Source organism: Rhinolophus sinicus, linkage group LG07 (assembly GCF_036562045.2).
Source record: "Rhinolophus sinicus isolate RSC01 linkage group LG07, ASM3656204v1, whole genome shotgun sequence".
Lineage (NCBI taxonomy): Eukaryota > Metazoa > Chordata > Mammalia > Chiroptera > Rhinolophidae > Rhinolophus > Rhinolophus sinicus.
This window is the reverse complement of record NC_133757.1, coordinates 25,222,916-25,248,961: the sequence shown is the minus strand read 5'-3', so window position 1 is coordinate 25,248,961 and position 26,046 is coordinate 25,222,916. Positions and strand designations below refer to the sequence as shown.

General features: G+C 51.3%; 1 protein-coding gene across 3 annotated transcripts; it reads right to left on the bottom strand.

The window, feature by feature from the left end:
• Positions 1–1,115: 1,115 nt before the first annotated feature.
• PYROXD2 (pyridine nucleotide-disulphide oxidoreductase domain 2) lies at positions 1,116–24,622 on the bottom strand. 3 transcript variants are annotated; one of them, XM_074339246.1, is made up of 16 exons: positions 24,433–24,616; positions 20,192–20,211; positions 17,643–17,736; positions 17,485–17,558; positions 15,558–15,713; positions 13,464–13,617; positions 11,627–11,688; positions 11,436–11,533; positions 9,289–9,430; positions 8,728–8,862; positions 7,370–7,441; positions 6,932–7,098; positions 4,621–4,775; positions 3,793–3,899; positions 2,195–2,315; positions 1,116–1,403 (listed from the first exon to the last, which is right to left on the bottom strand). In XM_074339246.1, the coding sequence occupies exons 1-16, from the start codon at positions 24,557–24,559 to the stop codon at positions 1,333–1,335; spliced, it is 1,755 nt and encodes a 584-aa protein (XP_074195347.1). In that variant the 5' UTR covers positions 24,560–24,616; the 3' UTR covers positions 1,116–1,332. The 3 variants fall into 3 exon arrangements, with proteins under 3 accessions (XP_074195347.1, XP_019580415.2, XP_074195348.1); XM_019724856.2 differs by having other exon boundaries at positions 6,932–7,088; positions 7,369–7,441; positions 24,433–24,610; XM_074339247.1 differs by lacking the exons at positions 1,116–1,403; positions 2,195–2,315 and adding an exon at positions 2,330–2,568 and having other exon boundaries at positions 24,433–24,622.
• Positions 24,623–26,046: the final 1,424 nt, after the last annotated feature.

Sequence of the window (26,046 nt, the reverse complement as noted above, 5' to 3'; positions counted from 1 at the left end):
TGAGAAATCTGAGTTTAGCGAAGTTAAGCAATGAGGTGGGTGTCTATATAAATCTAGATCTATATAATTTTTTCTTAAAATTAAAGTTTATTGGGGTAACAATTGTTAGTAAAGTTACATAGATTTCAGGTATACAATTCTATATTACATCATCTATAAATCCCATTGTATGTTCACCACCCAGAATCAGTTCTCCTTCCATCACCATATATTTGATCCCATTTACCCTCATCTCCCACCCCCCACCCCCCTTACCCTCTGGTAACCACTAAACTATTGTCTGTGTCTATGAGTTTTTGTTTCTCATTTGTTTGTCTTGTTCTTTTGTTGTTTTTGGTTTATATACCAGATTATCAGTGAAATCATATGGTTCTCTGCTTTTTCTATCTGACTTATTTCACTTAGCAGATCTATATAATCTTAATCTAAAGCTTAATCTGTATAAATTTCCCTGACGAAAGGAGGGAGGAGATGCCTCAGGGAACCTTCCACCTCCTCTGCCGATGGGACCCTGGACGGTGTGGCCTGAGCTGTTGGGATTGGAGAAGCTGCCTGGGAGGGTTGCATGACCACGTGTATGAATCTTTCTGACCAAGAGCGACAACCTACTCACTTTAGAATAACGTGGGTTTATGTGGAGAGATTTTAGTGATGTGACAGGTATGTCTCGCTCATGGAAATAAAGAAGGTGAATGTTCTAGAATCAGGAATGTGGGCTCCAGGTGGCCCTCAGCTGCACCCACCTTGCATTCGCCCTTGACTGCTGTTTGCCTGACTGGTGGTTTTGAGAGTTTGAGATTCCAAGCATTGTTCAGGCCCGTGGCCCCTGGGGATGACTTGGTGGGTCCCTGGGGAATGGGGTCCTTTCCTATAGTTTGCCTGGAATGTGACAGCAGCAGATTGGCCCTCACCAGGGCCATCCTCCAATCTGCTGGTGGTGGGGGCCCAGCAGCGCGTCGGGGATGCTTGTTGGTCCAAAGGACTGTTTGGAGCCGATGTTGTGAGAATCCTGAGTGTCCCAGACAAGTATATCCCACCTATCATCACATAGCGTGTCATTACAAATGACTGCATGTTACCTATTCTACTAATATATAGAAAGAATAGAAACTAGCTATGAAACATTATTTTTAATAAAATAAAACCCGCTCATTCATGAACTCATGGGTACAAGGTTAACCAGTACCAAATGTAACTTGTACGTTTTTTCTAAAATAGTCGCTTGAGCCTTGAGGGCTGGTCTGCCTCAAGCCATAACCTGGGCAGTTGACCCAATGGGGACGTAAAAGCTCAAGGGTGGATTCTTTGTCTTGTGTCAGAGTTAGCTCAGGGTCACATGCTCTTGAGGTCCCCGAAGACCACGTGGGCTGCATTGCGTCCAGCGGCTCCCATGACACCTCCTCCTGGAAGGGAAGCTCCCGTGAACCAAAGCCGTGCTGAGAACCCCGCAGGGAGCAGGCAGGCCCAGGCCTTACAGAGAGCGGTGGTCAGGCCGAGCAGGATGCTTGAGGGAGGTGCTCGGGCCGTGGGCATCAGAACCACCTGGGACAGCTATGGAGACAGACTCTGGGCTCCCCTCCAGCCTTCTTGCCTCGGAGTTCTGGGGCAGGGGCCCCTCTCAGTCTGAGAGCTGACGTGCTAGATGTTGAGACTCTCAGCAGGCGAAACTAAGACATGGGAGCGAGGGCTTGAGGGGGACCATGTGGAAGTACAGAGCCTTTCTCGGAGGCCGAGGCCCACACGGCTCCGAGAAAGGGTCAGAATGAAGTGGCCACCTTGGTGAGGTCGCTTAGGCTCGGGATAGGTGCAGGGGCGGATTTTAAAATTGAGAAACTTAACTTGACTGATTCTTGCTGGTCTAAAATATGGAGGGGGATCTTAGGGACGTGGTTCTCTCAGAACCCCAAATTGGAATTTGGAGAGATGTCTCGGGGACATACCCTTAAACCTCAGGAGGAGATGCTGGGAGTTAACTCGTGGGCTGTGGCCGGTCTGGCCGAGGCCACCACTGTTAGTTTACCCAAGCGCTGAGGCTTCTGAATATGGGGTACGGCTTGTTCTCAGGGGACTTCCATGCTCCCTCCTGCTCTCCCACCGCCCTCATTGTTTATCCTATTCCCCGTCTGTGAGCCTCTGATGTCCAGCCAGCCCTCACTGGACACACAGGGGAGTGGTGGGAGGGAGGGCCACTCACCGGGATGGGCCCCACTTCCGCAGAGATACAGGCCCCGGAGAGGGCAGCGGTAGCTGGAGTGCAGGGGCAGGGGGCGCGAGAAGTAGAGCTGGTCCAGGCCCATGGCGCAGTGGAATATGTTCTGTGGGAGGCAGGGCCACAGCTGTTAGCGTGAGGCGTTATGGTCTTTACCACCTTTGTGGGTGTCTTCCCCTCGCCTGTTCTCTGAGGAAGGTTGTTCTCCTTCCGGGATGTTTCCTTGGTTCTTATGATGCAGAAAGAGAAGAGGAAGAGAGAGAATAGCCACAGGTCCTAGGGCAGGAGGGTGAAGTTTTCCAGAGGCACTTTTTTCAGGAAGAAAGAAGGGTGGGGAGCATCTTCAGAGCGCGTGGAAACTGAATGGGAAAGAAAAGGAAGATTTGAAAGGTTTTGCTGTGGACTAGGAAACCCACTCTATTGAATAATAGAGGAATTTGACTTATTTTGGCTTCTGGCACATGTTTCTTTGGCCAAGACACCCATCTGAGCCTGGACCCCGGGGGTCCAAGCTCCAGCAGAATCACAGTAAATGGCCGACAAAGGGCATTGGGACCTGAACTCAGTTCTGCTCCCCTGGCCTGGGTCAGACTAGCCAGGAAGGGAGGCAGCGTGGACATGGGAAGGCCATACTTGTGGGGCACGTTTGGGCAAGAAGACAACGTCTGCTGGACCCGCCCTGGGGATGTACTTCCATTAACCCTCAACATGTCCCAAACTGAGCTCATCCTCATCCCTGAAGTCTGCTCTGTCCCTTCTCCCCAGCCCCGGTGGACGACACCACCCTCCTCGGCCTCCAGGCTGCATCCTGCACTTGACTTCCGCCCTGACCTACCAAGACTTCTCACTTCTGCCTGCCCCATGCCTTCCTTCCACATCCATCACCCTTTACCCTCCTTTAGTTTCTATCTGGGCCAGCGTGGGCCAATAAACATATAACGTGAATCATACATAATTTTTGTTTTCTAGTAGCCACATTAAAATTTAAAGAGAGACTGGTGAAATTAATGTCAATTATATTTCATTTAACCGAGTAGATCCCAAACATTATCGTTTCACCATATTAATATAAAAATTACTAATGAGACATTTCACGTGTGTGTGCGTGCGTGCTAAGTCTGTGCAATCCGGTGAGCCTTTTACACTTGCAGCACATCTCGATTTGGCCGAGACTCATTCACGCGACCCGTAGCCATATGGCTGTGGCTGCTGGATTCCCGTTGGCCTCCTAACGGGTCTCCTTGCCTCCAGTCTCCATGAGTTTTTGATACATCGGATAGAAGCCTGAGGACATGCTGCCTGAAGAGGAGAATTCCCTCTGGAAAGTCCGAGGGCTCAGGCTGACATGGACAGGCAGGCAGAAGGGCCACCATCCTGGTGACCTCCTCAGTAGGCACTGTCTGTCCTGTCTGTGTCTCCTGACTCTTCCCCACTCCCTAGGTCTGACCACTCCTCTGTCCCCCCTCCACCATGGTCTCTGCCATTGTCCCCGTTTCCGATAAAGGCTGAGTGTGGAGGGCTCACTAGGAAGAAGGGGGTGTAGAGAGAAGAATGTATCAGGGACCCCCCAGGCTTATACTCACCCCTCCAGGAAGCCCAAAGATTCTCTCTAAATCAGGTGGGACGAGGATGTCCCTGCCCAGCACGGAGCTCTTGAAGCCCGGGGCGTAGCCCTCAATGCAGTCAAACACTGGGCACCGGGCAAGCACACGGGGTGGTGTTAAGAGGAAGAAGGGAGGGGTTATCATTGCACACTTGGCAAATTTACTAAAATTCATTAAAACATACACTTAAAATGGGTTTCTTTTAGCTTATGCAAATTACATCCCAATAAGCAAACAAAAACAGTCCACAGGCAAATAAATAATTCAGTGCAAAGACCTATGGATTTCAGGCTGGTTCAGCCCCCCACCCTTTCCCACCTCCTTCCCCAACCCTAAACACACAATTATTTGTCCCCCCTTCACTATGCGAAGCTTCCTTCACCTCATTGCTGTGCTCAAGCTGTTTCTTGTGCTCAGAATGCCCTTTGCTGCCTGGCCAACTCGTATTCATCCTTTAAAACCTAGCTCACATGCCCCTTCCTTGGAAAGCTCTGCTTGTCTCTCTGGCTCACAGCTCCCTCCTTTGGTGCACATAGTACCTTGTACTATAAGGCTGGTTTCTTTGTTACTCAACCCACTAGACTGTGAGCAACTTGAGGGCAGGAACTGTGTCTTTTTCCCTTTCTTGGCTCAGTGCCTGAACCCAGGAGGTACGCACTATGTTGACTTAAGTTCCCTCGGCAGTTCTCTTCGCTTGGGACAGAGCCTGAGGTGTTAATCCTGAATGGGGCAGCCAGGAAGAGAGAGGTCCAGTGAGCCCGCGTGGCCAGCTGTCACTCTGCAAACAGGCCCGTCCAGCCCTCCTACCTTTGTCTGCGTAGGTGTTTCTCGCCTGCTCGTCCCAGACCTTGCCACCAGCCAGTGTGTAGGGAGTATACTGAGTGAAGAGGGAGATGACATGGCAGCCGGCGGGAGCCAGGGTGGGGTCCAGCGAGGAAGGGATGCAGAGCTCAATCATAGGCCTGTGAGAAGGGGCAGGAGAGGGTCAGAGCGGAAGAACAGCAGCTGCCCCACGGGAAGGAGCTGGGGGTGCTCTGAGATGACTGGGGACAAAAGGAAGGCCTGGGATGACATGATGTCAAGGCAGGGCCGATTATCTCTGTTAGGACACAGGGGTTGTTCCCCTGCATGGGCTCAGTGACCATAGGACGGTCCAGACTACTCCCGAGGGGCTCCCCCAGCCCCTGGCCCCAGGTCTCTGGTCCTGCACAGCTGCCTCTTGGTGTGTGGCCTGTCCCTGCCTTCGTCTCACAGCCTGTACTCTAACCAGGGTCTCAACTGTCTCCAAGCTCCAGACAGAAAATATGAATAAGTGACAGGGCCAGGCTAAGACAGCAGGTGCTCAGGCGGCCAGATTTCAACCAAGCTCACCCCTGCCTGGTTACCTGTCATGAGCTGGCCAAGTCAAATAGCTGCTGGGGCTGCCTGACACCCCCTGAACTAGGACCTGCTTCCTGCCGCTCCCTTGTTTACAACACCTGTTCTACTTGGATGCATTCTTCCTCTGCTCTCCAAATATGACCACCCTTCAAAGCCACACAAAATGCCCCGTCTCCCTGCATCCCTCACTTGCAATGTTTCTCCTGAACTCGGATGTCTATCCACTAGGCACCTTGACGGTTACTTGTCCAAACCTGAATGGCTGCTCTCCCCTAAAACCTGCTCTTCCCTGCATACACCATCTTCCCCTTGTCACTAGAGGGACACACCATCATCTGGTGGCTCCTCTGTCTCACTCACACCCTACTTCCTATCCAGCAACAAATCCTTTCAGCTTTACCTTCAAACACCCAGTATCTGGCCACTTCTCATCATATCCGCTGCCCCAACCCTGGTCCAAGCCACCGTCCCGTCTCCCTTGGATTCTGCAGTGGTAACAAATTGCAACAGATGGCCCTTTTTCTCCACACAGTGGCCAGAGTGGTTCTTCTAAAATACATGTCAGGCTCTGCACACACTTCCCTGGCCAGGAGTGGTCGACAATGCCCGCAGGTGGTAGCAGCTGCAGCTCAGACCCCACATCCTATCCTTCACTCCCAGGTTCTGTTTCTCCAGCCACTTGCCTCATCCCTGTGCCTCCAACAGAGTAGCACATGCATGCCCCAGGGCCTTTGCATCTGACTTTCCCTCTGTGGGAATATTCTTCCTCAGATATCCACAAGACCTGTATTCTTATTTCCTTCAGGTCTCTGCTCAAGCATCATGTTATCAGAAAAGCCTTTCCTGACCTCCTTATAAAGACTAGCAAACCCTCCCCTCTCCTGACCTAGCTTCCTCCATATCATCAGTGCATGTTTGCTGACTCTCGTCTCCCATTGTAGGTCAGAGACCTGAGGACAGAGGCCATGTTGACCCTGCTTGCTGCTTTGTGCCCAGGTCCCAGAACGAAGCCTGGCACAGAGTAGGGGCCACCAAATATTTATGTATGGATAGGTGGTCTTTGCCCTCTACCCTTCTCTCAGGACACACATCCTCTTTACCTCATGCTATAAATATGTGTGTGCCCATCTTATGATAAGCATTTTGTTTCAAGCCCCTGCCTGATCCCCAGTGCCCCCAACGTGTATCTATATGAGCCTGGTTTTGGTGGACAATTGACAGTATGGAAAGATGCTTGTTCCTGCAATGTCCCTGCCTGTTCCCAGAAGGATGGGGATACAGCTGCGGAGGGAGGTAGAAAATACTTTTAGAAGTTTTGCATGAAGGCAGCTTATCAGAGATAGGAGAGAATGTGGAATCGGGTGAGTGTGTGCCTTCCAACAGGCTGCTGAATCAGAGAATCTCCTTTTCTCTCCCAGAAAGCATTTTCTCCAGTTCTTCCCAGGAGCCAGCACTGTTATCTCTGCAGCTCTTTGCCCCTTCGGCTAACCCGTGACATTTGGTGGAACAAGTCCAGTTCTTCACCCCTTGCCTGCCCCGCCCACAGATTTCTTGCCTGGGATGCACTTCCTGGCCTTAGAACCTAAGTGTGGATTTAGGCAGATTTTACCTCATGGTCAATGTTTAACCAGGAGTAAGAGGCCATCCCTGCTGTGTCTGGACAGTTCCTCCCGCCTCCCCAGGACCACATTCATGCATAACAATACCCCAGCGGACACCAAGCCCAGGGCCCACCCACCTGTGGGAAGGCCAGCCATCCATAGCATCTTCAAAAGCCTGATGGAGGAGGGCGGTGTGTTCACAGTTCAGATGGATGGAGCACTGGTGATGGGGCAGCGGCTGGCCCCTGGCAGCATTGGGGGCCGCCAGGAAGTCGGGCAGCCTGTCGACAGCCACTGAGGGACCGATGGGGAGAGTCAGGACCCAAAGGCCTGTGTCCTCAACGCCCCTCCCCGCCCCCACCAGGGTCCTCCTTCTCTACCCATCACCCTGCTCAACCAAGTGGTGGACTGGGAAGAGAAAAGTAGAAGAGTGTTTCGCCTTCAAATTGAGGGGCAGGCTGGAGGTCAGGGGATAGAGATGATGATGTAATTCAGTTTTCCCCAGACCTGGAGACTGCCCACTCAGATGATGTCAGAAGAGACAGCTCTGCAGTGTGGTAGGTATGCCTCTTACCATTGATCTTAGTCACGGGTGACTGCGTGTCCAGCTGAGAGATTCTCTCCACGAACTCCTCGGGAAGCCACTCCTGGAACGAGAAGTTTCCATGAAAGGCCTGGGGATGGCCGAGGCCCCCAAGGGGCTGCCTTCCTCCTTTGCTCAGACTGGTCCCTTGACCTCTACTTCCGGAAATCCGCTCCATCCTTCAGAGCTCAGCCAAACCACCTCCTCTGTGAAGCCCTCCTGGACCCCCTCCCGCTCAGCGCTGAGCACTTCTTCCCCTGTACCCAGCCAGCAGTTCTGCCTGCAAGTGGCCCACACCAGCTCCTGCTTTGGAGATGGCCGGTGGTCTGCAGTCCTCTTTTGTCCTCTGGTCTGGAAGCTCTCGGAAGTCTTACTATGAGCTCAGAATAGCCTTACGAGAACTTATCTTTGTTATTTTACTAGCAGAACCACTCAGAAAAAGTGGTGCTTGTCTCCAAGAATAGTTCCAAGAATGGTTGGGAGCGCCATGCTCATATACATGTATCTTTTGGGGACAGGGAAGGTATGGTCAATTGCAAAAGTTGCCCCAATCCTTGCCCCTCCCTGTATGCATGCCCCTTTGTAACACCTTCCCATTCTAACTCTGGGCTTGGCCATGAGACAAGGCCGATGTTGGTAAATAGGATACAAATAGAAACTTGCAAAGCATTTGCATGATTGAATTTGCTTGCTTTGTTTTCTGCCAGATGCTGAGACTATGCTATAGGATGAAAAGACACGTGGAGCAGAGCTGAGTCACCCCGGTCATTCCGGCCGAAATTGTCCTGGACTAGCCACAGCCCGCTGACCCCTGGCATGGGAGTGAGCCCAGCCAAGTTCAGCAGGGCCCAGTAGTTGACTCACAGCTGATGGCTGATGTCTGAGTGAGCCCAGGTCAGCTGCACTCTCCAGCTCTGTGTGCTAAATCAGTATTTCTTGTTAAAGGCCCATAAGTCATGTAGTTGTTTGTTATGTGGCATTCATACAGAAATAATTGACAACACACAGTGGAATTAGAGTTGATTACAAGGGAGAAATTAAGATAGCAGAAAAGTTGTATAAATAACTCTGGATTGAAAGTCAGACATGGATTCCAGGTCTGGCTCTGCTAACTGCCAGCTGCATGGCCTATGGCACCTCCTCTCTCTGGATCTTTCTCCTCACCTGTGAGGCTTCTTCCCTGTTTGCTACCTGCCTATTAGGTAAGAAAGAGAAGGGCTGGCTTCCTGCGATGCAAAGAGGCTTGGCACTTGCGTATCCTACCCCGATGCAGTCCTGCCTCCCTCGATCACCCCCATTTCCTAGTCCCTGTCTCAGCGCACATCTTCACCTCCACCCCGCAGGCCTCACCTGTGGGGTGAGCTTCAGGAAGGTGACCTGTGGCGATGCATTGGACAGCACTACCTTGCTCCTCACCTCCGAGCCATCTTGCAGCACGACTCCTTGAACACGCCCTCCACTGCTCACCTGCACCTCAGCCACCGTCTAGAGCCCGTGGGAACAAGGCCCCAGAAACCCCCAGGAAGGGAAGGCAGGTTGGATCCTGAGGGATTCCCACTGTCTGTGCTGCTCTTCGGCACTCACAGCCTCCTCATCCCGAATCCACCCTGCCGAGCTCTACAGCCCCTCGGAGAAGCCTTAGCCCCCCGCGCCCTCCCCCCCACCCCCCGCATGGGAAGCCTTAGCCTAAATGTGGGTTAGTGGTGGTGCATTCACAGGGGACCTGAGTTCACAGAAGAACTGGAACCTGATCGACAGCTGTTCAGCCACCAAGAGGCTGCATAGCCCGAGCCCCTTGACTCTGAGCCCTGCCTTGTCCGTCAATAAAATGAGGGACCTTCCTAATCTGAGACTGTGTTCTATCCTGGGATTCTAACCAATAATTGGGGTACAGGGTAGAAGAGGGTTCACCTTTTCAGTGAAGATACTTGCACCGTGCGCGGTGGCCGAGCTTGCGATGGCATCAGACAGGGCACCCATGCCACCCTCGACGTAGCCCCAGGCCCCCTGTATCCCCTCCAGGCCCCCCATCACGTGATGTAGCAGCACATACCTGAGGACAGACCATTAGAATCAGTAGCTGGAGGAGGAATTAATCTCCCAGAGTTCCAGGTACAAATCATCCATTCCATTTGTACTTTCAGCCTCTCCCTCCCGCCTCCAGCCCCGTCCCACTAGGCTTTAAATGAGCCCTAGGCTTTTGTAAGAGTCCTTTGCCTCCCCATCCGACATTCTCTCCCCATGCAAATGTATCTGTGTGCAGAGGTTGGGTGCCAACAATGTAGCTGCGATGCCAGCTCTCTCCTGAGCTCCAGCCTGTGTGTCCAGCTAGCCACAGATCTCTCCATTTGAATGGTTTTTTGGCAGGCATCTTAAACTCATTCTTTTTCCCATCCCAGTGAATGGCACCTTCCGTTTCCAACAGAAACCTGGGTGTCAATCTTGCCTCCTACTAGTCACTCATCACCTACATCTAATCAAGCGTTGTCAACTGTGCCTCGTAGAGAGCTTTCCAACACCCTTGGTCCCTGCCACCTCTTCCCTGGTCTGGGCCACTCTTTTTTTCTTCCTTAAACTGCTGCGGTGCTATCTTCCAAATTGGAACACCTTCTCCCACTCTTTCTTCCCTGCAGACCTTTCTCTATGCAGAACCTGGAGCCCGATCCCAAAACCCAGCTCTGCACCTGTTATTTCCATCCTTTCAAGCCTTCACTGGCCCACTGTTGCTCCTAGGGCAATGGCCAGTCCCCAAAATTGACCTCCAGGGCTCCTGCCTGCTCGTCAGCCTCATCCCTCACCATGCTCCCCCAAGCACCCCACATTCCTACCAAACTGAACCTCTTTCAGTTCTTTGCATGGACTCCCTGCATTTGCACATGTTGGTCTGGAGCCCAGAATCCTCTTCCTCCCGCACCTTTTCTTGGCTGATTCCTCCCATCCTTAGAGTCTCAGATTAAACATGGAGGGCGTCTCTGACCCCAGACCACGTTGTTCCCCTGCTTTATTTCCCTGATCTAACACTCACGGCACTCCACTAGTATTACTTGCTCTGTGTCTACCTCTCTCTCCATAGGATTTCAGTTCCATTCACTACTATGGCCCCAGCACCCCGCACGGCCAGGGCTCCATCAATATTTATTGAAAGGATTAATGAAGAAAGAAATTACTTAAAGGCACATTTTATAACCATGGGCAGCAGCTAAGCCTCCTGGAGACCCACAGAGAAAAGGATAGGAGGCCCAGCTGGTAGAACGAAACTGGCCATTTTATCATAAAGCTTGGCCAAGGTGTGGCAAATGCTGCCACCCCTTTCCATGGCCGTGGGGAATTTGGGGCTGGCTTAATGTGTGTTGAAAACCACTTCCAAAGGGTGCTGTCATCCCTTGAGAGAAAAGCCACATTGACAGCTTCTAGCTGCATCTTCTGGTGCATTGGACATGGCCCAACACTTGGCAGGATCCTCTTTCCCAACACACACACACACACACACACACACACACACACCCTCCACCTCCATTCCGGCTTCCACACTACAGACTTCACTGTGTTTGACTGCCCCCTCTTGGATCAGGCTGTCACTACACCCACCCAGTCACAAAGGGAAAGGCAGCTTCCCTCCCTTACAAAGGTGTCTGTGTGAGAGCGTGTTCTGGAACCCAGGAAAAGGATCAGTGGGAGAGGCAGGGGCAACGGGGCTTCCTGGGAGGGGAGGAGAAGTGAGAAAGAGTCAGGAGAAAGAGAATGGGATAAAGACATTTATGTTGAGATAACACAGTGGGAGGTGGGAGAGAGGCTTTCTTTACTGAAGCACTAGAGAGTAGAGGCTAAGAAGGAAGATTGGGTGGGTGGGGGGTGGTCAGACAACTTGGGCTGCAGATCTGCTCTGTCACTTACTAGCTTCCCGTCTCTGAACCACACCTCTCAGCTGTTGCCTTGAGGGTTAAATGAATAGTATGCGAAGTGCTTGGCTCTCTGGCCAGCTCTGAAATGACACTTGTTATTGCCTTTGTTGAGGCGTTCACTCCACGCCTGCTGCCCGCCTCGCCTCCCCCACTCACCCACTCCCCGGAGTGTGGGGGCTTATCATGGCTCCAATCACAGCATCTGTTGCTAGAGTGGCTTTTAGAGGCTCGGATTCAAACCACTGATTCAGCACCTGGGACAGCAAAATAGCAGAGAAGGGCTTCCGGACCTTGGGATGAGAGAAGCTCTCACTGGCAGGCCCGTCTGAGGCTGGGGAGTCCCTCACCTTGGTAATTGGAGCTGTGAGGACCTGGTAATACTGGGGCAGCTGGACTCCTAGGATGCGGCCTGAAAGAGAAGATCCGTAAAACATAAACTGAGACAGGCAAGAAGGAAACGCTCTAATCTGTAATATCTCTGTACCTGTTTTCTTTATCTGTATAGGAGTAATATTTCATACCCCCAAGAGCTACTGTGAGGATTAAATGAGGTATGTAAAGTGTTTGCAAGTTCATAGGCACTTAACACATTTTAGTTCTTAGCATTATTTTTGGAAACATTTTGATTTGTCCCGTATTCCCTTACTTTGAACTCTGAGGGCTGTGCCGTGGGAGGTAGCCAGTGTGGCTAGTCCACTCCTCTGATACGGATTCAGATGCCCTCAGAGAGGAAGGGCAGTAAGGCCTTGAGACATGGTAGCCCCAGGGCCTAGCTTAGCGTCTGGCACACAGCAGTTGCTCCATAAATGCTCATTGCATGAATGTCTGGTGCATGTTTATTGCACGAAGCTCTTTGGGCTGGTACTCTGAGAAGCAATGTCTACTTTTGGAGTATGTGATGATTCTACTGGCTCTGATCCTGCACCCCTTCCCGTATCCACACACTTTGCCAGGTAACTCTACAGTGCCCCCCACCATAGCTGCATTGACCTTTCCTGCTCCTTGATTCTGAACTCATGCATATGATTTGCTTGGCAAATGGAATGTTTGCAGATGTGCTGCAAACAGGGGCTTGAAACTGGCCTGTACACTGGGGCTTACCCTCTGTGCTTCTGCCATTGATGTAAGAAGCCCATGCCTGGACTGGCCTGCAGCTTCCAAGAGGAGGATGAGAGGCACCTAGTGCATCTGCCCCAGGCAAAGACATATGTGTGAGACCAGACCAAATCAGCTGAGCCCAGCTGGGATCAGTTGAACCATGTAGATTCATGAGAAATGAATTTTTATATGCCACTGGAGTTTTATAGTTGTTTGTTATGCAGCAATTTTGTGACCATAGCTAACTGGTTCAGCATTTTTTTAGAATATAGACGCTAAACTGGCCTTTATACCCTCAAGGAATGGTAGAAAAGAATAGTGTGCTTCGCAAAACTTCCCTTCTCATATCCGTGGCAGACATCACTAATTGATCACAGAATTTTTTTCTTGCTGAGCTCAAACCTAGCATCCTTCTTGTATGAGGGCACCTCTTCAAACTCTCTTGGCTTCTATCTCTGATTCTACCCATGGCTGTGGTGATGAGCTCCATGTAGGCTTCAACCACCTTCACACAGTGCAACCGACAGCATCTCACCTCACACCTGAAAGATGCACCTCTTCATTTCTGCCCTTGGGCTTCTCTGGTACTACAACAGGTCCCTCACAAAAACCATCTGGCACCCATGGATACACAGCCCTATGTGAGCGTTAATACATCACAGGACAACCTGTGACCAATGGGGGACAGAACCTAATGGATAAATGTTTCCCCGTTCTTCTCTTGGAAATGGTCCTCACGTGCATTTCATAAGGCTTCTCAAGGGTCCTCACAAGCCTGGTACCTTGTCACCTGCATGGTGGTCAGCACAGCAGCACAGCCTGGTACCGACTCTCGCTCTTTCCAGTTTCACTCCTCCTCTCCCTAGGTCACCCTTCGGAATGAACTTGCACATAAGCCTTTGTGTCAGGCTCTAGTTTAGGGCCACGCTAGGACCTTCTCACTAATGTGCTCCAGGCAGCCCCTGTTAATGGATGGCAGTTGGCTGGCTGCCTTGGATGGTCAGGTTTATGTCCAGTCATTGAGAAAATGGGCTCAACTCCATGAAGGTCACTCATCATGCTCTGATGCCTGCATTGTGGACTTACCTGCCTGCAGCAGGGGTGTGAGGGTGGAGAGCGACTTGAGCCTTTGTAGCAGGGAGCCCCGCTGGAAGGCCTCCATGTCCACGGGGGCTGCGTCCAGCAGAGGGTCGACGGCCAATGCCAAGCGATTCATGAAGGCCTCATATTTGGGAAAGGCCTAGAACAGAGCCCCACATCAAGGCCCCAGTGCCTAGAACCCTAGAGGGACATTGTCCCCAGGCTCTGCCCTCCGTGCCGCCCCAGGTGGCCTGCTGCTCCTCAGCTGAGTCTCCATGGTTCCTCAGGGCTCCTGCCCAGCATGGCTCAGCGTGGCTGTGCTGAGTTACTCCCAGTTCTAGGTCTGTGTGTTGATGTCAACACCAGGAGAGGTCAGAGAATGCCTGCGCAGTAGGAGAGCCACCGGGTGGCAGCAGGGACAAGGGGTTAATACTGGCCAAGACCAGTAGTCAGCCCCAGAAAACTGGCAAGTATCCCTAGAATGTGGTCTCTGTGATAAACCAAAAACCACTTAAAAGTTTCTTCCTTATCGCCTGTCTGTCCATATATTACCGATCCAAGTAAGATCTCATTCCCTGTATTCCAGCTGACGGTTCGTGCCTGGTCTGCAAATCTCCCATGTCCTGTCATCATAAACAAGGGCAGCAGCCTGCATCCCTTCACCCCACCAGTTTCTGCGACAGAATCCATTTTGACAGCCTGGTTAGGACACCCACCCCTCCATCAAGGAAGGGCGACAGGAGCAGGGGTGGATGCCCGTGCTGCTGGAGGCCTTATCTTAATTTTCAGCCCAGAGCTTTTAATTTTTGGTTCATCTAGACTCACTCATGGATGTACCCATGGAATTTTAATAACTCTTACACAAAGCAAAGTCCTGTGCTGAAGGACATTTGAGAAGTCTTAATAAAAATGAAGTTAAACAGCTTTCTCTGCAGCAGGCCTGCAATACGACAATGTGCAAAGACAAAACCAGAATTCAGATTTTTGACTTTCCACAATGGGGTGTGGCCCCTGCCTCCGGCTAGTGGTCACAAGTACTCAAGGCCGCAGCCACTGTCTTATAGGTCTAAGGACCTGGCCTTGTCCTGAATCCTTTCTAGTGCATCTGAGATGGGCAGGATTTGGAGAATGGGGTGTAGGCAGGGGTCCCCAACCCACTGCACAAAAGAATCACTTCTAAAAAAAGCAAAGCTCCCCATGTGATTCTGATTGTCAGCCAGGTTTGGAAATTGCTGGTTGAAGAGATACACTGTGTGTCTGTGCTTCTCTTGGCCTTGTCCAACACGAGAGCAACACAACAAAAAAGCAACACAGTGGTTGTATTAACCTAAATTCTTCTTATAATAAAAATGTCTCCACCAAGATATGAGTTAATGCTATGCCTTCAGCTTATATTTTGGCATAATACAAAAAATAGCCATTCAAAGAATCTTTTTATGTCTGCAAAACCAGTCACGCCAGGCCCCTTACACTCAATAACTACCCAAACAAATTCCTTACAGTGCAATTCGGAGGAAAAAAGGAGCATCCTCCCTCAGATGTGGGCACTTCCCTTCACCAGACCTGTACGCCATCGTGGATAGTGTCTGTCCCTGGGCTGTCAGGGGATTGATGCCAAATCGAATGAATGTTTATTACAACTCTCTAGTCCTAAATTCCTGATCCAGTTCATTCTGTCCTTAATTGTCTCTGATCTGCCCTTTATCCCCTTCCTTTTGGCTTTCAGGTGCGTTAGTATGGATGACCACTGAGAGTTCTCTATGAAAGCAGGTGGGATAGAATAGAAAGCACAAACAGTGTAAGTGCACACCTGTAATCAGCCGGCAGAGGCCACCCAGCAGTGGCTTCATGTTGAACACACATGGGTTTGAGGGTTTCTGATGCCCACTGGCCTTCATCACTGACCTCCATCCCCTTCTCTGCACAGAGCCCAAGATCAAAGGCTGGAGCCCCCCAGGGCAGGTGGAGGAGCCCCTCTAAGCGCCCGGGGCCTTTGGCCAGGTGCTCTCGGACAATGCCAACCAGGCCCCTTGCCTTTCAAGAGCTGCCTCCAGTGGAAGGCGAGGGAGAAGGAAGTCAGTTGCTGGGCAGCTTCCCTACCTGGGCATCCTTCCGCGAGAACTGGGCGATCTGCTTCTGGTTTTCTACCATGTCTGTGCCCAAAAGAAGGGACCTGGGCACCTTACTCCCTGTGCCTTCTTCCAGCATGGGGGTGAAGGAGTAGGGGTTTCGAAGATGAAGCCTCAGCCCGTGTTTCTGCAGAACACAGCACAAGCAGCATATGAAGGGATCTGAGTCCTCTGCCCTTGACCCTTCTCTCATTGTGCTTTTTCCCATTTAGGTACCTGCATACAGGTTCCCAAGGTCCTGGTTCCAATTTTTTCATGTAAGTATATAAAAAGCCCTATTGCCCAGGCACTCTGTGGCAGACCACACCACACCATACCACACGATGCCACAACATCCGACACCACACCATGCTGCCCCATACGACATCACGCCACGCCACACCTGCCACACCACACTATCCTGTTTCAGGAGCTGTACTAGGGTTTACAAAGATTATCTCACAACAACTCTAGAAATACATCATTCTCATTGTACAAATACAACAACTGACACTCAGTGAAGATAAGTAACTTGTCCAAGGTCACACTGGGAGGTGGATCTGGGTTTCAACACCACATCTCTGTGACTCTAAGCCCCGGTTCCCAGCACTAGTCTATCACGGCCTCCACTCCAGAAATAAATAATTAAGATTTGGAAAAACACATGAAAGCAACCGTTATGTGAAAATCCATTCTTACAAGGTAGATGAATTATTCACATCCAAAAATGTTATTTACTTTGCAGACTCAGACTCTTGTACTCCAGGGTCACCTTAAATGGAAGGTCCCCTTCATGCATTTAAAATATAAAGAAAATAATAATATGGAAATTTTCTATTCTGTGATTCTTAGCTTTCAGAAGCTAGATTTTTCAAAAGGAGGGTCTACCCACACACCCAGCACCATGGCTGCCACTATGCATAACTGGTGGGTTTGCAAACTGCCTTCAGCTATAGTCTGGGGTGGGAGGGGGGACTGAAAACCAGAGACCCGTTCCGAGGCCTGGTAGGTGGGAGGCTCTTCCTCTCTTCACTCTGTCTCTCTGTCTCCCTTTCTCTTAGGGGCTCAGAGAATAATGTCTGGAGTGGGTTTCTATAGTTATCTAGTTCAGAGAACTCATTTCCATGAACCGGTTCCAGCAGCCAAAGAGCTGTGAACAGAGGCTCAACGTCTTAGTAATTTCAAACATTCAACTTAATGTCGGTGCTAAGTTCATGGCACCTGCTTGTATGGATGGCATAGAGCACCTTTGTCTCTGAGTGGTGGTGACAGAGGCAACAAGCCGGCAGAAGCTAAGGGGGCTCCAGGAATGTGGTGACTGAATTTCTAAACGAGGCAGTAAAAGGTGAAAGGAATGGGAAAGTGTGGGGGCAGAGTCGGCAGGCCTGTGGACCAAGGTTAAGTTGACTAAGAGACTGGGAGTTCTCAGGATCCACTTGAAACAGCCCAGGAGCCAGAAAAAGTGAAAGTCCCTCCGACTTCCTGCTCAGGCCGCCAAGAATGGTAACAGGAGCTAAAGTTTAACTGGGCTCATGTCCTAAGGCAGTTTTGCAAAGTCAGAGGCCCAAGGGTTCAGGCCGGTTCCCTGGGGGGGCGGACGGGACACCAGTGAAGGGGGAGGGCTGGGACTCTGTCCCCTGTGGGGTATCAGCCAGTGCTGCACATAGGAACACGGGCCTGATGCGGACAACGTTTATCCATCAAAAGGAGTCTGATTTTTATGTGAAATGTCTCGACTTTTAAGACGCAAAGGTGGGCTACTCAAAACCCATCTGTGGGAATGTACCAAGGAGACCGTGGGAGACAGACAAACCCCCAGATGGAAGAGATGACTCAGATGTGAGGAATCACCACAGGTACATAGTAGGGAACGCAGAACTGCCCCCCAACACCATCACGCTACAGGGTGGGGGCTCTACCTTCAGCTCCAGCTCAGTGTAAATCTGTGGTCTCAGCAGGCTGAGAAGGTAGGACGCGCGGGAGAACTTAAATCCTGAAACCGAATCAGACGAAGAGAGTCACCAGTGTCACCAGGGGTGACTCCCTGCTGCCCCCCACACCACCTCTTGGGGCTCACCTGGGATGATCTCCTCAGTGACAGCAGCACCCCCGATGACGTGGCGTCTCTCAAAGACGGCTGTGTTCACCCCCAGTTTCTGCAGGTAGGCAGCCTGGAGGGGCACACAGGGCCCTCCCTTTATGCCGGGGGACTGACCTGTGGTCTGAGGGTCATCACTACAGGGCCAGCATGTCACCCCTCGACTCATGCTGTCCCCCCTCTGGGAATGCCATTCTCCTTACTTCCCCTGTAAATTGTCACTTTCCCAGTTGTCTTGAGTTTCAACATGACTGTTCCTGCCCCTCCAGTTCCCAGCTGAAGGTGACCTTCCCTCCTGGCAGGCCCAGGTGACTCTGTGAACTCAGGCCCATCTCCTCCAGGCGGGGGTGAGGCTCCTCCCTCCTCACACAGCGAGCTTGCCTGTGAGCACTGAGCCACACTGCCAGCTTCTACTCCTTTCTCTCCTTCTGCGGCGCCAGCCTCAGCACCTACTCCACCTGGCCTCCGTTTCCTCATGAGTGAAAATGGGGCTGATGATAATAATACCCACTTTGCCTGCGTTGCAGGTCTGCTGTGAGGCGTCACTGAGCTGGTCCCTGGCACATAAAATGTGCTCAATAAAAGTAGCTATGATTATAGCATGGTGTTATTTGGGAGAACAAATGATGCAGGAGTTTTATTAATTTTTCTCTGGCACTTAGTGGGAAATCAATAAATATTTCTTGACTTGAACTAGTCCTGAGTCTATAGACCTAAATGCTGGTCCTCCTACCCGCCCCCGCCCTCACCCCGCAAGGTGACAATAGGGACGATGTAGTTCAGAACTCAGACTTTTAAAAAAACTTCACTTGGCAACTAGTATGTGCCAGCCACTGCAGTGGGTCATCCCATTGAATCCAGCCCAGCATCACAGAGGCAGGCACCATGGTTCTCCCCATCTCACAGATAAGGAGACTGAGGCTCAATGGGGTCAATGGCTCTCCTCAGGCTCACGGAGCTGATGAATAGAGGTGTTGGGAACTGAACCCAGATGATCTGGACCCAGAATCTACACTCCTGACACATCGTGATGCGAAAGGAAAAAGAGCAGCCCCGACATTGGGAAGCTGGGCTGGTCCTCAGAGGCGAGTCGTGTTGTTCTCCTGTTAGAACGAGCACCTCAGACCAAATAGTCTGACAACATATAGACCGAGACAGAGCAAGCCCTCTTCACTGTTTTCGCTGAGCACAAAACCGGGTCTCAGGGCCACCCACAAAATACCAAACACCCCCTCTCTGGGCCAAGTGATGGCTGCCTCTTCACTAGTACCACTCTCTTCACACCAGTGCCCCTCCCTACAGACAGGACTTATTGAGACGCCTGGTCACAGTGTTGTCACATGTTGTGACAGGGTCCAATCTAGAGCAAACCCCCACTTCCTTAGATTCACTCTCAAATCATCCCATGAAGAATCGGTTCCTCCCAGCACCCTCTCACGGAGAGCCACACGGTTCCCCATAGTGTGCGATCTCCTGGCTGCAGGGAGTCACCACCCAGCTCGATTAATGGCAGAAGGTACCCAGGTGGGCCTGGGGCTGGAAACCTCCCGCCATGAGTCACCATTCGTGTAAGTGTTTGTGCCAGGCCCTTGATGCACGTTACCTATTCCGTTCACTACCCTGCTGAGGCTGGGCATCTTTACTCTGGTTTTACCGTGGCTCAGAGAGCCTAAGTGATTTGCCTTACCCACCACAGACAAAAGTGCAGAGCTGGGAGACAAACCCAGGTTTATATCAATATAAAATTGATCTTTTAAATTATTGATTAGCTGAGTTCCAGAATGTCCCCTGTAAAATGTTCAAGTAAAACTGGTAAGCCAGGGAAACTACTCAGATTCAACAGACGTCTCATAGCTCCTGTACTGGTGTTCTAAGTCCCCTGTATTGATATTCTGGAGCAACCACTGCTTCGGGAAGATGTTCTGTGTTTGCCTTGCGGCCTGAACACCTGCTAACACACACTGTGGCCTCCTAGGGGTTTGAGAAACATGGCCTCAGGTTTGAGAAACATAGACCTGAGGGTAACCCTGACCAACTCAGCTTGGGATCCCCTCTGCTGGACTGTCTTCCTCGTTGTCTCTGGGGTACGTGTGGGACCGTGTAGCAGCTGTGTACTCCAGGTTGGTACATGGCCTAGACCCAGCTGGGAGCACAGGGCTCTACACACAAGAACGTCCCATAATCTGGAGTCATGGGAACCCAGCCTCACAACTCCCAGGCTGTCCAGTTATACACTTCCCAGCTTTTCATCATCTCGCCTCTGAAAGTTCCCTGACTCTCTCAAGGCCGGTGGTGGTGGTGGTGGGGGAATCCATCTGCATGGAGAGGAGAAGAGGGGAGGGGAGGGGAGGGGAGGGGAGGGGAGGGAGCCCCTGACATGCTCCTTAACTACTGCCGATGTCCATTTGGCCCAGCCACTGGTCAGCACCAGAGAGAGGACGCTAGCCTGCCTTTCCTTCTCCCCTGTGGTTGCTGAGCGCTACATGCCCAGGAGCCAGTGGAGCAGGGCAGAGAGGGGAGGTACTCACAGCCACCAGCCCGTTGTGACCTGCAATGAGACAGGGGAGAAGGGAGGAAAGCAACACCAGTCAGCAGGCAGACAGACACATTCCTTGAGGAGTGTAGCTACCCATCCCTGTCCCCAAACCTGTGAAGATCCTTGGAGGACCCCGCCAAACCTGTACCTGGGTGTTGGAACAGCATCTAGCTCAATTCCACAAAACACCTGGTCTGTAGGAAACCAGAAAACCTTAGTTCTTGCCCCGGCTTGAAAAACGCCCTGTTATTTGTCTTGGCCAGCAGCTCCATACTGGAGTGAGGGGGCAAGGAGAAATCCACGGTCACCCGACAAAAGCTGTCCCACAAAGCCTCGTATTACGGGACTTCTGTCATGTAGGGATGAACGGGTGGCCATCGGAGGAAGCGTCCCAGTTTACTTGGCAGAGCAGAGAAGGGAAGCATGGCTGGTCCACTGATGTACCAGGAGAGCCGGTGTGCTGGTGCTGGATGTCCCTGTGGGCCATGGCACCACTGGCCGCCAGGGGAGTGCTGGTCCTGTGGACAGCTGCTGTCCAGCCTGGCTTGATTTGCCAAGTGAGGTTCACAGTCATGCCCCAGAAGGCTTTAGGCACATGGGTTTGTCTTTATCAACCCCCAGTGTTCCCCAAATAAAGCAGAGACAGTTCAAAATGAAGTAATTAAACATATACAGTTCCCATGTGTGCTAGAGTAGCTAGTATACGTCAGGGGTCCTAGCTGGTTGGGCAAACTTACCTATCTTACATATAAAGATTCTTTCCAAAAATCTTAGGAGGGCTGCCTCTGGGCTAAGAACGCTGACCTGGGCTTGGGATCCCGTGTCCCCCGGTAGCAGTAGCGAGTGCCTCCGCAGGTGTGAGAAGCTTTAGGATCACCTGAGGATTCCTGTACATGCTGATTCCCAGACCCCTCCCCAGGGCCTACTCAGCAGGCTGGGGGGTGGGGGCCTGGACCGACTTCTCACAGGCTCCCAGGTCATTCTGATGCCGCAGCCTCAGGCCCACACGGAGCGCGCGGGCACTGGGGCGAGCGGCCTCCTCTTCCTTTCCTCCCAGAGCAGGCGCAGCTGCTGATGGAGACTCTGCACTGGGCAGAGAACAGGCCCAGCTCATTTTCAGGGCGGCGGTCCGGCCTTATCTGCCCCACTTGGCACGTGTCTCTCCTTGATGACAGCAGGTCGCTCTGCATCTTCAAAGATGTCAGAAGATGACTGTTCTCTGAGCAGCAATCTGCACTCAGTGTTTACTCAAATAAAACGCTTAGCTGATAATTTCACAAACACCCATAAATAAGGGAGCAGCAATGACCCACATGATGGATTTCTTCACGGCTGAGGTGATTTTGTTTTAAATTTTGCACATAGAAACTCCAGAGTTTTAGAGGTCATTGAGCCCACCTGTCATCCATTAACGGAATCGCTACAATGGAGTTTTTCAAACCTCTGTGACCACGATCCACAGGAAGAAATGTATTTTATGTTTCCTGAGCTAATAACTCTTATCATGTGATAATCAGGTGATGATCTATTTTATATATAATATATATATATATTTTTAAATAATGCTGGTGGATATACTATTTTTATATACATGTGAAAATTCTCTTTAAGGTTTAAAAATATTGCTGGGTGGGACTCATTGCAACCTGCAGTTTGAAACGCCTGGCTCTCAAATACGTACAACTTAAGGACTGACTGTCCGGGGCTCAAGCTGGCTTCTGCTGTTTACCAGGCATGGCCTCAGGAGAGTTAGTTTAACTGCCGGGAGCCTCAGCTGCTTTCTATGTAAAACAGAGAGGATGCTGGGAAGTGTGCAGTGTTGCAGAGAGAATAACGAATAATGTATGTGAAGCCCTGACCCTGAGCAGACCCTCAATAAATGGTAGCTATTTGTCCTTTAATTAGTACCGATTATAAAACTTGGAAAACTAATAAAGGCTTCCAGGCAACTGGGTCCTGGTTCAATCATCACACATAAGCCCACACATGCACACACACAGACCTCAGATGACCAAGGTCGAGGATCGGATACCCTCGGACCCTCCTCCTCTCACCCCTCCCCCACCCTAGGCCTGGCTGAGCCCTCCTGTGGCTTCTGGTGACCTGCTCTTGCTGCTCAAGGGCCTTAAGCTGCAGGCTCAGCTCATCTTCAGGCCTGACCCACAGCATCCTTAGGCAGCAGGCCCAGGCAGCTCTGGAGGGACGCTGCTCTGAACGTGGTTTCTTGACTGTGGGCTGCAGCCACCTGCATCGGATCCACTCAAAGTGCTGGTTACACGTGCTGACCTCCAGAGTCACCTTCAATCCTCAGACTCCTGATCATCGGGTCCGGGCCCCAGGAACTAATTGCATTTGAAGCAGCTCCTGGGTCATTCTGAGGCATGATGAGCCAGATGACTAAATCGGGGTCATCTTCAAGGTGGCTCCCAGGTACTGGTACGACTTTAGGGAGGCAGAGATGAGGCCTAGAGTCAGCCTCCTTCCCAGGAAACAGCAGGGGGGAGCTGTCATTAAGGGCAGCCGTGGGGGTTCCTCTCTGAGGCTGAGGCCTGGGTGCTTCCATTCACTGAGCTGTCAGTGGGGGCTGGAGCACGTGAGCGGTTGTCAAACACGCTCACACTGGTAAAACTTAAGTTATATTCACTTACAACAAAATATATTAAACACAAAGGTAATAAGTACTCAAAACTTGCCGCTTCCTAATTATTTTACATTTTCCTATTATCCGTTCTATTGTGGTTATTTACTTGCATGTATCGGTACAGCAGCCAGACTATATAACGGTGACTGACCAGCTGTGTATCGCTCCCCAATTCCCATTCGGTGATGTCATGTTGGTAACTTGAAAAAGGCCACGCCCAGAGTACTTACACCATGGAAATCAGCAAGCGTTACCCATCAGGGCTTGATTTATTATTGTTATTAGACTTAAGAAAGTGATGGAAAAAATGCTAATAATGCAGATTAAACTCAACACTGTTTGTGTTTGTAGCTGTTACATTGTGAATTGCACAAAAAATAGAGGACATGTTCTTCCAGTAGTCAAAGAAGATTATCTGATGAAGGAAAGTCAGCCCCATCATTAAAGACAGAGTTAAATTTGGACATAAATCCTCATTTCACGTTCATTCTACTCTTTAAAGTAACAACATTCCTTTCGGAACTATCCTCATGTGCCAAGTGGAACCATAGGTTGGCTACTGAGTTTGGCAAAAATCACAGAAATTGGGTGAGAATCAATCGGCTAGCTGGAATTTAGAGTTTTGTTATTTGAAATGTAAAAGTGTGCCACGCTTCTTTTCTTAGCATTTCTAGTAAGCTGATGCATGTGTATAAACGCATACACTCTCCCCTGGAGGGGTGACTGCTAGGCTTTCCCCACGCACGCCTGCTCTCAGTGCACACAACATGAAGAAACGCCCACACGCGGCGCAGCTCTGGAGCTGTGTGAGGGGTGTGTTCTTCCTTCAGTCCTGTCACTGTCCCTCTGGATCAACCCAGTTGGAAAGAATGTCAAAAGCTGAAATTGGGGTCCTTTGTGAGTGAATGGGAGGCCCCGAGGAAAGGGACCGGGTCCCTGGCCCTGGCTGCAGCCTCACACAGTCACCTGGTAGAATCGGGTGCTCTGCAGCCTGGGGGGCAGCAAAGTGCAGCAGGACCACTGCAGCAGACCCCCACATGCCCCAGATGTGCAAGGCAGTGAGGGGGGCTGTCACCCTCTGCGACGTGCACTAGGATCTCTGGGACTCGTTTCTAGTTTTTCCTAACTTCTCTTTATGAAATGCTTCCAGTTTCCTTTGGGAATGGGTGAGCTTAGTGGTGAAGTGGTGATGACCCAAAACTCAGGGCACTTGAAGTGGTGGATTTCGCAGGTCTGTTGTCCCAGGGCGCTTTCTTTCCAACCCTTATAATTCAAGAATGTGGTGGCAACCAGCTAATTTCATAGGAGGCACAGGAAAACCCCTGAGCTCACCTAGTCTTCCCTGGTCATTCTAGATAGGAAGACCCAAGCCCAGAGAGGGCAACCATCTGCCCCAGACTACACAGCAAGTCGACAGCAGAGCCAGCCCCAAAACCTTGGTGCCTGTTTGCAGACTGGTGGGCTTTCCACCACCCCCTGCTCTTGCCCCAACTCCTGGCCATCTTGTGCCAAGAGGGAGGGGAAGGGGTCCCTCCAGGCCTCTGAGCAGGGCCGCCCTCCCCAGCCCTCGGCTCTGGCTCAGCCCGATTTACCTGCTCCAATCACCACCGCATCGTACTCAGGCTTCAGGCGACCCTTGGCTTCCCAGTGAGCTGGTCTCCAAGCAGGGCAGGGAGAGGCACGCATGGCCCTTCTGAGACCTCGGCCACTTGCAGCCATTTCTGCCCAGTACTCGGCCGGGAATTTGCTTGCAATCAGCTTTTTTGTCCGCTCCAGCAGGGGGAGGAGCAGGGAGAAAACAGGAAGAGAGGAGGAGCTGCCATCCAGCTGCCATATTTGGCCCAGGACCAGGGCTAAACAGAGGCCACTGAGCTGCACACGCCCCCCATGGAGTCCACACAGGGCAGAGTTGAGGGAGGTTGGCTGTTAACTGGACTAAGCTGTGTTGCCTCCGGGCTTTTGGATAACCATTGCCATGCTGATAATTCTCTAGCCCTGTGTCAGCTGAGCAGCCTCTCATGTAAGCCCCCGAGTTCCCATTTTACAGATGGGGCAGCGAGCCCTGAGGCTCAGACAAGGGTGTGGGCAGTGGACGTTCTGGTGGTACAGGGTCCCAGGTTTCTCTTCTCCCTGTGCCATCCTGCTTCTCATTAAGGAATTAGATGCCCAGGGTGTGCTGGAGTGGGACTCCTAAGGAGAGACAGACCCGGGTCCGACTCTGCTTCCACTCTGTCCTACCAGCCTATACAGAGGTGAACTGCTCTACACCCACAGCAGACTTAGGGAGCCTGCTGGCCAACACCCCTTAGCATCGCTGTGACCAGGGCCTCAACAAAACAGCAGCGAGGGTCACACCGGTCAGTGGGCCCTAGAAAGCCATGCGTTCTCTCCCTAATGCTTCAATGCCATGAGGTGCATAGGCTGCTGCAGTAGGTGATGGGCTTGGGGGCCAGTTCACTGGTAACTCTTCGGGTTCACCTTTTTCTGGTGAAGGCCTGGACATTTCTCTGCTGCCCTTTGGCACCTTTCCCGCTTCCCAAGAATCCTCGGGGTTAGGATCACATCTGTAAATCCCTTCAGCTGAAGCACTTCCTTTCCGGCCTCGGGTCTGTCTTGAATTAGGAGCCCCTATGTTCTCTGCCCATTAGTTAGCAGGCCAGGCCATTCCCCTGGTAGAAAAAATGCACCCCAGGAGTTGGAAGTGTCTGTACTGCTCCGACATCTGTCAGTGTTCTAGGAACCTGCTGTTAGAAACGCATCCCCAAAGAGAGAGACTATGTGGAAAAGGTGTTTCCGAGTAAGAGGGTTTTCTGAGGATCTTTCTACTCTCAACTCAGACCCCCCTCCACAGCACGACACCACAGAAAGTTCACCCCACCTGTGTATCTCTGCTAAATCCCACTCAGGATGCTCACCCTGGTGTTAAATTTAATATTGGAAAACGGGGGATTAAACTGGACACGTCAGATCATGCAGCTGCTAAAAATTAAGGGAAACTACTAGGTGACCAAGGTGGGGACCCTAAACGGCTGGGGGCTTCCAGACTATTTCCCCTTTGTACTCTTTCGTACATTCCGCAGTTGGTACTTGAAACTTCTGTCCGCTATTAAGAGGAACGTAGTCCTGCTCAGCTCCGTGGAGACTGTCCCTCACGGCCTCCTTCTGAGGACTTCAACTCGCGCTTTGGTTCTAGTTCCCTCAGTACC

What these genes read in the sequence shown, in the direction of transcription:
- PYROXD2 (XM_074339246.1), bottom strand. Translation starts at nt 24,559, where the DNA reads ATGGCTGCAAGTGGCCGAGGTCTCAGAAGGGCCATGCGTGCCTCTCCC. An exon ending in TCACAGCTCCAATTACCAAG is followed by an intron (nt 11,534 to 11,626) that starts GTGAGGGACTCC and finishes TTGCTGTCCCAG; the next exon opens with GTGCTGAATCAGTGGTTTGA. An exon ending in CACCCGTGACTAAGATCAAT is followed by an intron (nt 7,099 to 7,369) that starts GGTAAGAGGCAT and finishes ACTCTCCCCATC; the next exon opens with GGTCCCTCAGTGGCTGTCGA.